At 37.8% G+C, this 13835-nt stretch overlaps 5 protein-coding genes across 6 annotated transcripts; 3 read left to right on the top strand and 2 right to left on the bottom strand.

Annotated features, from left to right (window-relative positions):
- The first annotated feature begins 255 nt into the window (after nt 1-255).
- txndc9 (thioredoxin domain containing 9) lies at nt 256-3006 on the top strand. The gene is made up of 5 exons (XM_057335772.1): nt 256-418; nt 1210-1416; nt 1801-1919; nt 2035-2289; nt 2435-3006. Exons 2-5 carry the CDS (start codon nt 1231-1233, stop codon nt 2553-2555), a joined length of 681 nt encoding a protein of 226 aa, XP_057191755.1. The 5' UTR covers nt 256-418; nt 1210-1230; the 3' UTR covers nt 2556-3006.
- Nucleotides 3007-3038: 32 nt separating this feature from the next.
- mrpl30 (mitochondrial ribosomal protein L30) lies at nt 3039-4228 on the bottom strand. The gene is made up of 5 exons (XM_057335775.1): nt 3956-4228; nt 3739-3816; nt 3521-3667; nt 3370-3443; nt 3039-3279 (listed from the first exon to the last, which is right to left on the bottom strand). The coding sequence occupies exons 1-5, from the start codon at nt 4004-4006 to the stop codon at nt 3147-3149; spliced, it is 483 nt and encodes a 160-aa protein (XP_057191758.1). The 5' UTR covers nt 4007-4228; the 3' UTR covers nt 3039-3146.
- Nucleotides 4229-4280: 52 nt separating this feature from the next.
- zgc:162944 (uncharacterized protein LOC569993 homolog) lies at nt 4281-7157 on the top strand. Of its 2 annotated transcripts, XM_057335774.1 has the most exons (5): nt 4281-4499; nt 4826-4997; nt 5134-5332; nt 5657-5856; nt 7080-7157. In XM_057335774.1, the coding sequence occupies exons 1-4, from the start codon at nt 4392-4394 to the stop codon at nt 5850-5852; spliced, it is 675 nt and encodes a 224-aa protein (XP_057191757.1). In that variant the 5' UTR covers nt 4281-4391; the 3' UTR covers nt 5853-5856; nt 7080-7157. The 2 variants fall into 2 exon arrangements, with proteins under 2 accessions (XP_057191757.1, XP_057191756.1); XM_057335773.1 differs by lacking the exon at nt 7080-7157 and having other exon boundaries at nt 5657-5972.
- A 110-nt stretch (nt 7158-7267) lies between these two features.
- acod1 (aconitate decarboxylase 1) lies at nt 7268-10017 on the bottom strand. Its single transcript, XM_057335770.1, has 5 exons — nt 9980-10017; nt 9657-9818; nt 9436-9525; nt 8989-9188; nt 7268-8857 (listed from the first exon to the last, which is right to left on the bottom strand). The coding sequence occupies exons 1-5, from the start codon at nt 9989-9991 to the stop codon at nt 7885-7887; spliced, it is 1437 nt and encodes a 478-aa protein (XP_057191753.1). The 5' UTR covers nt 9992-10017; the 3' UTR covers nt 7268-7884.
- A 1612-nt stretch (nt 10018-11629) lies between these two features.
- On the top strand, nt 11630-13516 carry kctd12.1 (potassium channel tetramerisation domain containing 12.1). Its single transcript, XM_057336210.1, has one exon. The coding sequence runs from the start codon at nt 11952-11954 to the stop codon at nt 12825-12827; it is 876 nt and encodes a 291-aa protein (XP_057192193.1). The 5' UTR covers nt 11630-11951; the 3' UTR covers nt 12828-13516.
- Nucleotides 13517-13835: the final 319 nt, after the last annotated feature.

The following is a 13835-nucleotide window of genomic DNA, read 5'->3' as shown; positions in this document are numbered from 1 at the left end:
TAAAAACAGTAAAATAAATATTTCATTTAGTGGTGAACAAGCAAAGAAATATAACGGTGGTTAACATAATTTGAGATATGATCTTATTTTTTAAGTATTTAAAATAGAACAAGGTAAATTTAGATGTGTTTAGATGCGCAACTTCCGGTTATGGCTAGAAGGGAATGGGATACAGCTACGGCCGGAAGTGATGCAAAATCTCGCCATAAAATTACAATAAATTGCATTAGCTAACGCCCACCCCAACCCTAAACCTAACCTTACAATAAAAAAAGGTAATTAACTGTTGTCAGCGTGACAAAAATGATGCGGTATTGAAGTGCGCATGCCCAGTGGAGGTAACGTTAGCTGTATCCCTTCCAGCCATAAACTCAACTTCTGCGTCATCGTCGTGCCGCGTTCTCGAAATTATTGGTTGGTAGGTGCTCTTTCCTTATCTTGGTTTTGAATAAAATAGTTGATTATAAACTCACGTTTCATGTCAGAAAACTCAGTCGTAGTTTGTTTATGCTTTCTTTGAAGGTATTGTGTTTAGGTTAACTGGAAGCTGCTGTTGATCATGAGACTTCATTGGTATTCAAACCCATCGTTGTCACTGTGCTCAAATGCTAGCGTTAGCTTAATTGCACATAAACAACCTAGTAACGTTACACCTTTTAAATCCTCCTTATATTTCGGAGCTTATTGTCATTTAAACCCAATATTTGTTTGCATCATTTTGGTGAAACGCTGTTGTAGGAGCCAAAGAAGTGAGGACAGTTGCTGGTCGTTTACTAGCCACACTATTGTTGATACTAGCTGCCAGGGTGTCCTTAAAAATTCAGATGACCAATGTTTGTCGTGTGCCACTTCTTTAATACACTAGTAGTATTTGGTACGTTATATATATATATAAAGCGGTATTCTTTTCAAATGTCAAGCATGTCTATTAAGATCTGTTGCAACAGCAGACTGCATGCTTTGTTTCCATAGACACAGCTATGCTGACCCCTGCTGTACTATAACGCTGACAAAACGTAGATGACATGCTATACAATGCCATATCGTTTGAATCGAGTCAGAATGGATTATTCCTTCATATTCTAATCAATATCTCCTAAAATTCACTACCCAGTCATGGAATGTTGCATTTCTAGTCAGTATCACTGCATTTAATAAATTGCACCCAGTTTGACCTGTTTCTGTGCTGAATAACTGAATGTGTAACAGGAAGTCTTGGTGTGAGAGGAAATGGCCAGTCAGTCCATGGAGGTTGTTGCAAAGGCTCTGGAGCAGCAGATGCTGCAGTCGGTGCGAATAGTGGAAGAGCAGCTGGATGCTGAAATGAACAAGCTGGACCGTTTGGATGAAGATGAGCTGGAGCAGCTAAAGGAGAGAAGGCTTGAAGCCCTAAAGAAAGCCCAGAAACAGAAGCAGGTGGGTGTAATAGGGTTCATTTTCCTGTTTAAAGACAGCTGTGATGCAAAGTAATTGTATAGTTTGGTGGTGTAATAGTTGAGTTATGCACATCAAATTATCATTAGTATGATTAAAGGAATACTTAACCCAAAAATGAAAATTCTGTCATTTACTCACCTTCGAGTTGTTCCAAATCTGTATAAATGTCTTTGTTCTGATGAACACAGAGAAAGATGTTTGGAAGAGTGCTTATAACCAGAAAAATACAATGGTAGTCAAAAGTGCTGTTTGCTTTCCTACATTCAACAGAACAAAAAAATGATATAAAGTATTTTTTCCTAAGGTGTTTTCCTAAATTATAATTTAGATTTAGCTATAATAGTGATATGTTTCTGTCTTCAGGAGTGGATATCTAAAGGACACGGTGAATACAGAGAAATTCCAAGTGAGAAAGATTTCTTTGCTGAGGTGAAAGACAGCAAAAATGTGATCTGCCATTTCTACAGAGACTCAGCTATCAGGTAACTCAGTTAATATTTTACTCCGTACTGTTATGAGCAGATTTAAAGGAATAATTCACCCCAAAACATGCTACAATTTTCTTTAAATGTCTTTACAATTTTTTTTGTTTTAAAGAAGCAAAATTCTCGACAAGCACTTGGCTATTTTGGCCAAGAAACATCTGGAAACAAAGTTCATCAAGCTCAATGTTGAGAAAGCTCCATTCCTAACTGAAAGGCTGAGGATTAAAGTACTTCCAACACTCGCTCTGGTGAAGGATGGGAAGACTAAGGATTACGTTGTGGGATTTACTGATCTGGGAAACACAGATGAATTCCCCACTGAAATGCTTGAGTGGAGACTGGGCTGCTCAGATATCATTAACTACAGGTAGATTGTAACTTGAAAACAATTAAAATGTCCTATTCTTACTTTTTCATTTAACAATGTAAACTGCTTTTCATACAGGTCGACACGATTTCTGTTTTATTTCTAACAAGCACTATTTTAACAGTTTTTTTGTATCTTTTCCTAGTGGGAGTATTATGGAGCCACCAGCAGTTGGTAAGAAGCCAGGGTCAAAGTTCACCAAGGTGGAGAAAAAAACCATCAGAGGCAAAGCATATGACTCAGACTCTGAATCGGATGAGGATTAGAGAACCCAGATGTCAAGCTCCATTTTTCTTAGGGCTTCCTAAATAACAGTCCTAAATCCAAGATGTTCCTGCCTTGTCTATTTCATTTCTTGTGACACACCTGTTTTCTGTTTCAGGATGACTGAATACAGCCACCTTAAAAGGTGGTAATTTATACTTTTCATAAACTTTCCTATAGAGTAGAATTCTGTTTAATTTGTTTTTATTTTTACCTTTGATTGATCAAATAAGGAAGAGTTAGTGTCTTCGAAAAATTGACACACTATTGCAAAAAACTAAATATTTTTTGCCTCTGATGGATTGATGCTCAGTTTCGTAAGCAAACAAGTGCCAAGGAAGCAAGCTTCTGCATTCCAGTACGAATTGCCATCTCTCTCCCGTTGATGTGAAAGGAAATGCAGGCTATTTTCTTTTGTAGCAGTACATGACTTATTAAAACATTTTAAACGTGTGAAGTACTTTTTTATTCATAGGAGTGAAAAATGCTGATGTTTTAAACTGAAGTAGAAAGAAAGGCTTTTTTAATTTTAACCTTTATTAAACAAATAGCAAAAACACAACATTTACAACAACAGTAGGCCAAAACAAATTCTATGACTCAAGGGCTTTCTGTTCAAGTGGTTTAAGGAGACGTTTTACTACCAGCTCTCCTCTGCTGTTCAAATATGTGTTGGCTAAATCCTCCTGGGCAGGTAGTCCATAAGGCAGCTTAAGGGGCTGAATTCTGCAAACAAAATTTCATTAAATTTGTTTATAATTAACATAACTTGTGTATCATAACAACAGTGTGATGTAATACAAACGTAAAACTTACTTTACAAGATGCTTGATCATTTTCAGTTGACTGTTAACAGAGGGGATGTTCTTGTGGACACGGGGTTCATGTGCCTGTTAATAATGAACGATTTACTAAATTATACAGTATTGTACGAACTCACCAAAGACACATAAGGACCACAGCCCACCTTCAGGAGGCCCAAACTCTTCACAACCTTCTTTTCCCAATAGGGTCGTCTCATAGTACTTTTAACCCGTGTCACTATATGCAATTTATGAGGAAGCTCTGGATCTCCACCATACTTGTCATGTTCCTTTGCTCGCTCCTCAAACACCTAAAGGGCAAGAAGACTTTATGGATCTGAATCGATTACTATCACCCATGCACATTTCAACCACCAGATACCTGGGGAGGGATGCGGCTCCTGGTGAATTTAGTGCGGCATGATCCATATACTGGACATGATGTTGCTTGTGTCACAGTCTGCAATGACGGTTTGAAAAACAATAATTAAAGACCCACATGTACATATATCTTTGACAGTCACAAACTGTTTATTTACTGTACTATAAAACGTAAAATAAATTAAACCCAGAGTTTGATGGCTTCATGAAAAACATACCTTTATCATAGTGGAAGTAGATGTTTTGAGGGCTCGATATAGTCCTGCCATGATCACCTTTAATCGACTCGAGTACTACCTAAGGTTATTAGCTAGAAAGCTATCTTGAGTGAATAAAGCGCACAACAATACTGTTTAGGAAGGGCGTTTGGATGCCACACTAGACAAGAAATTTAGTTTTATTTACGTTGACTGCAACATGATCATGAGACGTTTGCCAGTTTACGTGATACAGTAAGCACTAAACTACAGCGACCGCACATAATGTCAAATGTAGAAACCGGAAACGGAAATGACTTTTTAAAAACACATTTCATAATAACGGTCCGTCTCCGCCACTGCTGTCAGAGGCGCTGTAACATTTTCAAATTCAACCATACTTTCCATTCGCAAAGCCAAAAAGATTTGCAAGTTCACAGTCGTTTAATTTGAAGACATGGCAAAGCGTGTTGCAGTAGTGTTGGCAGGCTGTGGTGTGTTTGATGGAAGTGAAATCCATGAAGCGTCTGCAGTCCTGGTTCATTTGAGCCGTCATCAAGCTACTGTAAGTTCATACTTCTGTTTTGACTGTAAATGTATCAACGTTAATATTCTCATCTTCGAAGATAATATAGAAATAGAAATAAAAAATAAAGAGAAAAATAGTCACCTTAGAGTACGTTACATACCAGGTTTGTTCTGTTAATACAAAACCTTTTATTTAAACCTAACACTCCCATAATGATATTAATATCTTTCTTTATATAGCTCTCTGTTATTATTTATGTTATAACATTTTATTTGCTGGTAACAGCTTATTTTGTAAAATAATGTTTTATATTATTCATTTACATTATCTTAGATTTTTTGCAACACTCAACCTCCCTACAGGTCAAGATATTTGCACCCAACATAGATCAGATGCATGTTGTAGATCACTTAATAGGGTCTCCAACAGAGGAAAAGAGAAATGTGCTTGTGGAAAGTGCTAGACTTGCTCGGGGTGATATCCAAGACCTCTCCGAGCTCAATGTAAAGGAGCTGGATGCCATCATCTTCCCTGGTAAGCACACCTTCCTTATTTATGGGTTATTTTTAGGAAGAATGTCTATGTATCTCAGCATTTAATTTGGTCGGTTGTAGGTCATTTACGTGAATATTAAAGCATGTTTGTTTCTTTTTTCTTAATATTTTACCAGGTGGCTTTGGAGCAGCCAAGAATCTGTGTAGTTGGGCTGTCCAGGGTAAAGACTGTTCTGTCAATGAGCAGATTACAGCAGTGCTGCAGGCCTTTCATGCTGAGAAAAAACCTATTGGTTTGTGCTGTATCTCACCTGTGCTGGCAGCTAAGGTCTTCCCTGGCTGTGAAGTGACTGTTGGCCATGACAAAGATGCAAGGTAAAATATTTTATTTTTGGAAATGGTTGAAAACAGTTAGATTAAAAACAAAACTAATATTTAGAAATGGGGAGAAATGAACATAATCAGTATGCTTTTGTTCTACACCATTTGTACATATAATTGATTAGCCTGCCAATGAATAATATGAAAGGTTGAGATAAATCTATATGGTGTAAATCTATATTATTTATTTTGTAATGTACTTTATGTATTTCTATATATAGTTTATTTTTTTATTATATTGTTACAATGTGCATGTTGTTTACCACAGTGTTCCTGTTTATATAAAATGAGGGTAACTGAGACAAATTCGTTTTTCAGATATCCGGATGTTCCAGACACCGCAGAAGCGATTAGTCAGCTTGGTTGCAAGCACATCTGCAAGCATGTCAATGAGGCCCATGTTGATGAAAAAAATAAGATTGTCACCACCTGTGCATTCATGTGCAAGGCACCATTGCATGAAATATTCGATGGAATTGGAGTGATGGTACAAGATGTGCTAAAACTTGCTTGAATTACACTCACCTAAAGGATTATTAGGAACACCATACTAATACGGTGTTTGACCCCCTTTCGCCTTCAGAACTGCCTTAATTCTACGTGGCATTGATTCAACAAGGTGCTGAAAGCATTCTTTAGAAATGTTGGCCCATATTGATAGGATAGCATCTTGCAGTTGATGGAGATTTGTGGGATGCACATCCAGGGCACGAAGCTCCCGTTCCACCACATCCCAAAGATGTTCTATCGGGTTGAGATCTGGTGACTGTGGGGGCCATTCTAGTACAGTGAACTCATTGTCATGTTCAAGAAACCAATTTGAAATGATTCGAGCTTTGTGACATGGTGCATTATCCTGCTGGAAGTAGCCATTAGAGGATGGGTACATGGTGGTCATAAAGGGATGGACATGGTCAGAAACAATGCTCAGGTAGGCCGTGGCATTTAAACGATGCCCAATTGGCACTAAGGGGCCTAAAGTGTGCCAAGAAAACATCCCCCACACCATTACACCACCACCACCAGCCTGCACAGTGGTAACAAGGCATGATGGATCCATGTTCTCATTCTGTTTACGCCAAATTCTGACTCTACCATTTGAATGTCTCAACAGAAATCGAGACTCATCAGACCAGGCAACATTTTTCCAGTCTTCAACTGTCCAATTTTGGTGAGCTCGTGCAAATTGTAGCCTCTTTTTCCTATTTGTAGTGGAGATGAGTGGTACCCGGTGGGGTCTTCTGCTGTTGTAGCCCATCTGCCTCAAGGTTGTGCGTGTTGTGGCTTCACAAATGCTTTGCTGCATACCTCGGTTGTAACGAGTGGTTATTTCAGTCAAAGTTGCTCTTCTATCAGCTTGAATCAGTCGGCCCATTCTCCTCTGACCTCTAGCATCAACAAGGCATTTTCGCCCACAGGACTGCCGCATACTGGATGTTTTTCCCTTTTCACACCATTCTTTGTAAACCCTAGAAATGGTTGTGCGTGAAAATCCCAGTAACTGAGCAGATTGTGAAATACTCAGACCGGCCCGTCTGGCACCAACAACCATGCCACGCTCAAAATTGCTTAAATCACCTTTCTTTCCCATTCTGACATTCAGTTTGGAGTTCAGGAGATTGTCTTGACCAGGACCACACCCCTAAACGCATTGAAGCAACTGCCATGTGATTGGTTGATTAGATAATTGCATTAATGAGAAATTGAACAGGTGTTCCTAATAATCCTTTAGGTGAGTGTATATATTGTCAAATCATGCTGTGTGAGATCTAAATGAATCTACGTAAATAAACCTGCAAATGCCAACAATTATTTCATTTGACATCTGTTTTGAGAAAAGTGTAGCACAATATGTGCAAGGTTAAAAATGTTAGCTCAGTTAACATAAATGTAAAATAGTACAGAATCAGGCCCAAGTTAGGAAAAGTGTATATGTTATGTTGATATTTTATTTCGGCCCGTTTTGACAAGAAAATGCACACATGCTCTCTTTTACATCAATACTAACCCAGCTGAAACCCAGCTGAAAAAAAATACATGTATAAATGTTAAGTGTTGTGAAACATTTGCTGACATAGAGATGTTTTGTGTGGTGAGTAGTTTCCTTTCTTTCGTCATTTTTACTTTTAGCTTTACGAACCAAAGGAAATTTCTTTCCATCGGGGCAAAGACTACATCTTTTGAAATAGTACTATTATGAAATGCTGTGTATTTTTCTAAACAATGACTTAGCCTTATAGCCAGGATCTAACTAAAATCAAGTTGACCAGCAGTTTTATTAAGAATGACAAATCTTAGACGTGTTAAATAGCAATAGATTTGAAATGTTATGTTTTGTTTTGCTGCATTAGAATTTATACATTTAGAAATTTTGAAAGAAACTCAAGAACTTTATCTTCACACATTACTGCCTTTAAAACGCCATAAAAAAATGCACCGATTTGAAAATTATATCTCAATTACAGTTTGTGTGGAAAATTATATCTCTGAGTAATTATACATATAAAAATACAGTTAATTAAAACAAATCTGCCAAACATTACAATTCAAACTGAAAGTGAAAAGCAGTGCTCATGCCTGTGCATCATGTGTTGCTTATTAAAGTGCATATATGACCACAGCATTGAACAGTCCTGGTTGCTGTCTAGATTGTCAACAGTATAAATAATTCCCTCTACAAAATCAGGGGTTAGCACAGTCGATGCATTCGCCCTGAATTTCTTCAGCAGATCCTCATGACTGAGTGGTTTCCTCCAATGACCATAAAAAGTGTCACAGTGTGCCGTGAACGTTTCCCCCTGTGTCGTCTCCACGGAAATTTCACAATACATATTTTCGAAGCTTGAGTGATTGTCTTGTGGATTTTCCAAGTTTACCTTAAGAAGCATCTCTTGAAGGGCACTTCTGTTCATTTGGCTTTTGCTAAAGGATTCAACAGTGACCTCACCGTCCAGCAGGGCGGTGCAGCAGTTGAACTGGAAAGAGTGTCTGGCCTGGTGCTCTGTAACTGGTAGAGGGCAGTCTACATATCTGGATAAGGGCACTCTAAGTGTGATTTTCTGAATTTGGCTGACATCAGCATTTGGGTGTTTGTCTAGAATTTTTGCCCTTGCTTCTATAGCTGCATCTGCCACCCAGTGCATGCCAAGGTGGGCGGGGAAGCGCTTCTGTGCAATGTTCTGATCTTCTAACACCCACCTGTATTGAGAAGCAGGGGTGACCTCGGCCAGTTGGCGAGGGATGTAATCTGGGTAGAAAGCACCGAAGCCCGACTCCAGATCAAGAATCTGTGTATTGCCCTCAAGGCCGAGGAGAGCGAGTTCAGTGGCTTCTAGACCACCCCGGGCAGCGTTGCCCATGTGGAGCGGCTTGGTTTGCGTAGCAGCGTTTGCCATGGGGGCACCGGCAGATGAACAGGCTATTGCTAAAGCTGCAATGCTCTGGGCTGGAGGTAGTCCCAAGAGCTTAGATGTAGCTGCTGCGCTGCCCATAACCCCAACAACTGCAGGTGGGTGAAATCTGAAAGGGGCACATCAGTATAATTTAATTATAAATATTAATAATAATAATAATCTGTTTATTATAAGTCTATTAAACTTAGTTAACGTAGTTAACATTGCATGGCTTAACAATCAAGAAAATGTTCTTGCCTCTTAGGAATGTTGTGTGCTTCTTTGGAAAACCTCAGAAGCCTCCCCTGAACCTCTATGCCGACATTGAATGCAAGCAACAGCTCGAGGCCAGTGGGTTTGACAGGCAATGTTTCAGCCAGTGCCAGGACAGCAGGCAAAACAGTGCCAGAGGGGTGAGTGGCTGGATGCCAGGTGTCATCGAAGTCCATAGAATGCACCTAAAATATCAACATGTATTACAGGATCAGACACCCTGTAATGAGCCATCTGAGATAATAATACATGCTTCAGCAAGACATTCTTTATTAAGAAGAAAAGTTAAAAATATTAATGTATTCCAAATGTACACACCAGGGAAATAACATTTTTAGAAAACATAGAAAAACAGTTGATATTTATATATTTTTTATTTAGCAAATCGATTTCACAGAAATGTAAATACACGGGGGTATTTAAATAACCTACCGCAACTCCATTTACAAAGGCTGCATACTGAGGTGGAACAGATGATCCTGGTCTTGCCCAAACTTTGCTGTTTTTCACAGCTTGCTGCCTCTAGATTAAAAATTAAGTCAGACATAAGGGCTATTTAATATACAGTACAGTATATATATCTTTCTTCACCAATAGTTTTGACTAATGCACTGAAAAGATTTCATACACCAGCACAATAACAGAAACCTTACCTGGCTGTACTGAAGAACTGTGTTAAAGACAGGGGTGCTAGATCCAAGTAATCCCACACCCAGCGTGTCCAGTATCATTCTCTTACTCCTCTTAATGACTTCATCCGTCAGATGAGCTGTGCTCAGACAAGAGACTGCAGCGCCAAAACTTTCAGTAACACCCTGAAAAAAATTAACATAAACAATATAAAACTGTTTTTTGTTTTTTTCAACAAAATTAATGCAAATGTAAACTGTAGCAAATTAAGTAAAATAAAATAGTTATCGGTCTTAAACAAAATTTCTCCTTAGAGAAATACTGCACGCAATAAAGTAGTCTGTACCTTTTTGATCATTGTGTGAGGGTTGGATCCTACTTCCAGCTCAGGGCGTTAACAATTGTCTTATATACTATTGTGTTCAAGCAAAAAGCTCACCAAATTTCCAAAATTACAACAACAAGAAGTGTTTCACAATTTTGTGGTTAATCACAGCAGCATTACACTGTAATGTATAATCATATGCTTTGAATTGAAGTAATAATAATGATGTATTCAAACCAGGGGGTGCACTCTAAAAAAAAGCCGTAAAAATAGGGCACAATATACTGTATTAATATGAAGGAATTTTCCGTGTTCATTTTTACAGTTGTTTTACCTGTATTTTACATTTTGCACTGCATTCATTTGCATTTTAGCATTAATGGAAATGTCCGTAAAATAAAGGAAAATGTACTGGTAATTTTCTGCCAGTACTTTATCTGTTTTTTTACGGGATTTTTTTTACAGTGTGTAATAGCAAGAGAAAAGAAGATATAATCTGTATTGATCATTAATCTGAATATTAAAGTGGACATTTACCTTTAATGTAAATTGTGGTCATTTCAATTTAATAATAGATTTATTTTTAATAAATTGAAAAGTTGATTTATAAGTAATAATATTAAGTAATACATTGATTTATTAAAAAATATGCCTACAGTAATCATGATAAAATAAAGTATACACAATACTGAATCCAGGCTGGAACATCCATAGCATGCCCCAAATATTATGAGTATTTTATCTTGAATGTTTAATGTAAATGTTAAAGTTTTCAATTAATGAAACAAATTAGGAAACATAATTTTATAAAATGATTTTTTATAATCCTTTCATCGGGACACTTTCTTAAAACATATTTGAAACCTGAAGACCTAACATGAGATTTTTAACAAGCACTTCATGTGTATTTCCAACATTTGTGAAATCTGGACTTTCTTTCGCAACAAAAGTCCAAATGAGAGTATGGCTGGTTTGTCGGGCAATGCATGGTTCCTCGTAATTTCAAGAAGTTGAGGTTAAAGGGTTCTAGTTATCATGACTTGAATGTCACGCTGGTTTGTGAAAAAACGTTCATGCTGTACAATTATTCTTGTTCAGTCAACTCCACATAAATACATTTTGAATAATTTTGTGCCTGTAAAAAAAATTTGTACCATTTGGCACCAATTTATACAAATTAATTCAGTGTGCTCATGAGCATTCAACAAGTCATCACGATATCATGATATCAACAAGTCAGTTCATTTGACTCAAATTTCAATTCATTAACAAGGATAAATTAATTTTAGGACCCTGTTGATGTAATACAACTTTTATTATTGTTTTTTCACTTATTAAAATTGGTATGATTTGGTTGTTTTTAGTCACTTGTGGTTAAATTTGTTTCATTGTCAACTCAAGTCAACTTTATTTATATAGTGCTTTTTACAATTTTTTGTCCCATTGCTGGGACAAGCTTAAAGTTTTTAATCACCAGCGTAAAGTAGGACCTTATTCTATATATTTATTAGCCACACCAATGTTTTAGTGCTTCTGGGAAGAAACAGGAGCATAATTCTGACTTTCCACTTCTATTCTCTAAACGCTTGACTCCCAAAATTAGTTTCATTTCCCAATCCTGACTTTCCACCACTAGATGCCACTATTCTCTCTTTTGTATTGGCACGGAAATAACAGCAATGCCGTGATCTAATATTGGGTCTACTTGACGCACTTTCGGGTGAGGTTGTGATTTTATTTTTATTTTTTTAAATGCATTCACTAAGTATGTATCTTCAACTATGAGACCATGCTCTCCGCTGTCATATAAGAATAGAGACACGCCACCGGTATGTCTCATTTTGCCAATAAAGTGTTAACATCTTGCGCCCGTGGTCGCACGTTCTCCCCCTCCCACACCTTATTTAAACAAGCATAGGATCTTTTCTTTGGTCTTTTGAAAACCCGTTGCACACATTTCCGAACAGCTGGCATCTCCGTTTAAAGAGACGCGATGGCTTTGGCGGATCCAGAGCGCGGCATATCAAACGGCGCAGACTCCACATCTATGTTTTCAGAGATTATTGAACTAAACGTCGGAGGACAAGTGTATGTGACGCGGCACACGACTTTAACATCCGTACCGGATTCTCTCCTCTGGAACATGTTTAGTAAGAAAACGCCGAAAGAACTGGCACGGGACAGCAAGGGTCGTTACTTTTTGGATAGGGACGGTTTTCTTTTCCGCTATATTTTAGACTATCTACGGGATCTGAATCTGGTTTTGCCCGACTATTTTCCAGAAAAGAGTAGATTGCAAAGAGAGGCAGTCTTTTTCCAGCTGCGGGACCTCTCAAAGCTCTTGAGTCCCAAAATGAGTAAAGACAACTCTATCACCGATGACATCTGCCAAAGTGACTCGGAGGAGCTGTCGCTGCAGAGCGCGAGCGCGACTCCGCTGGTCGGACCGGAATCCTCACGCGCGCTGTCCGTCATCAGCACCGCTCATTCTCCATCCCTTGGTTCCAAGAAGTCCGGCTACATCACGGTCGGTTACCGGGGTTCGTACACGATCGGAAGAGACATACAGACAGACGCTAAATTTAGGCGCGTTGCGAGAATCACGGTGTGCGGAAAAACTTCTCTGGCTAAAGAGGTGTTTGGAGACACTTTGAACGAGAGCAGGGACCCGGATCGACCTCCGGAGAGGTACACATCACGGTACTATCTGAAGTATAATTTTCTCGAGCAAGCTTTTGACAAACTGTCCGAGTTTGGCTTTCATATGGTCGCGTGCAGCTCGACTGGCACGTGCGCCTTCTCCAGCAATGATCCAAATGAGGACAAAATCTGGACGAACTACACAGAATACGTTTTCTGTCGAGAATGAGCCCATACTAATTACATGAAAGTGTGTTATATACATTACATATAGGCTTACATTCCAATGTGAGACGCATTCAAGTTAAAGTTTGGTCTTTTTTTTACTTTTAGTATTTGATACTACATGTATTATAACCAGTAATGGATGAATGCAGAATAACTATTGTGATGAATAACTATAGTTATTGTGACGAGACCATGGTATATTTTCACTATAAATAAAACCAAAAACCTTTGACTACTATGGTTAGTTTTTGCAGATGTTTAATATGTATTAATTGAGCTTGTACATACTGTATAAAACACGAAAAATACTTTATTTATCTTTGTAAAGGTTTTATGAATTCTTATAATGTTGTGTTGTCTCATATTTTGACAGATTGCACTGGGAAATGCATTTACCAAATCCTTAAGCAACATTTAGGAGAAACATTCGTTGTGTTGGTTGGACTACTCGATCTCAGTAACATTTTCACTAAATCAGTCAGGTTTTGTTTTATAGACCTACAGTTATTAAAATCAGTATTGTATTGATATAATTTTTGCACATATTTCTTTATATCATTAGAAGTGGTCATTATTTGCCTTAACTCTTAGTGTTTTGTCCATATTCTTGTTTAAACAAAGTGTTTATTCCAGCTGTAAACATCTTCTATGTGGTGTGTTCAAAGAAAATCAATCTTTCAATAAACTATAATCTGTCATCATTTTTCAGCCTCACAATTTTGAATGTTTTCTTTTCATTTTAGTTTAAGTGTGTTCTCTGCTACTCAAAAGCTTCACAGCTTGTGAAACAATCTGCTAAACTGCCCAAATTGACTCCTCTATCATAAGTGCATTATATTTTTCAAATAATAGATAGCTAAATAGATTTGTTTAAGACATTAACATCAGAAACATCAAACAATCATTCAGCATCAGTTTAATCTCAATGTGATTCCGAGGGAAATTAATCACAATGGATGAAATACATCTAGGATTTACAAATTGGCCCTTCATCTTGCTCTTTTGGATG

The sequence above is a fragment of the Triplophysa rosa genome, linkage group LG6, assembly GCF_024868665.1.
Source record: "Triplophysa rosa linkage group LG6, Trosa_1v2, whole genome shotgun sequence".
Taxonomy (NCBI): domain Eukaryota; kingdom Metazoa; phylum Chordata; class Actinopteri; order Cypriniformes; family Nemacheilidae; genus Triplophysa; species Triplophysa rosa.
This window is presented reverse-complemented; position numbering and strand designations above follow the sequence as displayed.

Bases quoted from the DNA above. Each gene is read 5' to 3' on its own strand.
- txndc9 (XM_057335772.1), top strand. From the start codon at position 1,231: ATGGCCAGTCAGTCCATGGAGGTTGTTGCAAAGGCTCTGGAGCAGCAG. The intron at 1,417-1,800 runs GTGGGTGTAATA...TTCTGTCTTCAG, and splicing joins AAGCCCAGAAACAGAAGCAG to GAGTGGATATCTAAAGGACA. The intron at 2,290-2,434 runs GTAGATTGTAAC...ATCTTTTCCTAG, and splicing joins TCAGATATCATTAACTACAG to TGGGAGTATTATGGAGCCAC.
- mrpl30 (XM_057335775.1), bottom strand. From the start codon at position 4,006: ATGGCAGGACTATATCGAGCCCTCAAAACATCTACTTCCACTATGATA. The intron at 3,817-3,955 runs GTATGTTTTTCA...CCGTCATTGCAG, and splicing joins CTACTTCCACTATGATAAAG to ACTGTGACACAAGCAACATC. The intron at 3,280-3,369 runs GTAAGTTTTACG...TTTTGTTTGCAG, and splicing joins ATGATCAAGCATCTTGTAAA to AATTCAGCCCCTTAAGCTGC.
- zgc:162944 (XM_057335774.1), top strand. From the start codon at position 4,392: ATGGCAAAGCGTGTTGCAGTAGTGTTGGCAGGCTGTGGTGTGTTTGAT. The intron at 4,500-4,825 runs GTAAGTTCATAC...ACCTCCCTACAG, and splicing joins TGAGCCGTCATCAAGCTACT to GTCAAGATATTTGCACCCAA. The intron at 5,333-5,656 runs GTAAAATATTTT...TTCGTTTTTCAG, and splicing joins GGCCATGACAAAGATGCAAG to ATATCCGGATGTTCCAGACA.
- acod1 (XM_057335770.1), bottom strand. The intron at 9,526-9,656 runs GTAAGGTTTCTG...TTTTTAATCTAG, and splicing joins CAGTTCTTCAGTACAGCCAG to AGGCAGCAAGCTGTGAAAAA. The intron at 9,189-9,435 runs GTAGGTTATTTA...TTGATATTTTAG, and splicing joins CCTTTGTAAATGGAGTTGCG to GTGCATTCTATGGACTTCGA.
- kctd12.1 (XM_057336210.1), top strand. From the start codon at position 11,952: ATGGCTTTGGCGGATCCAGAGCGCGGCATATCAAACGGCGCAGACTCC.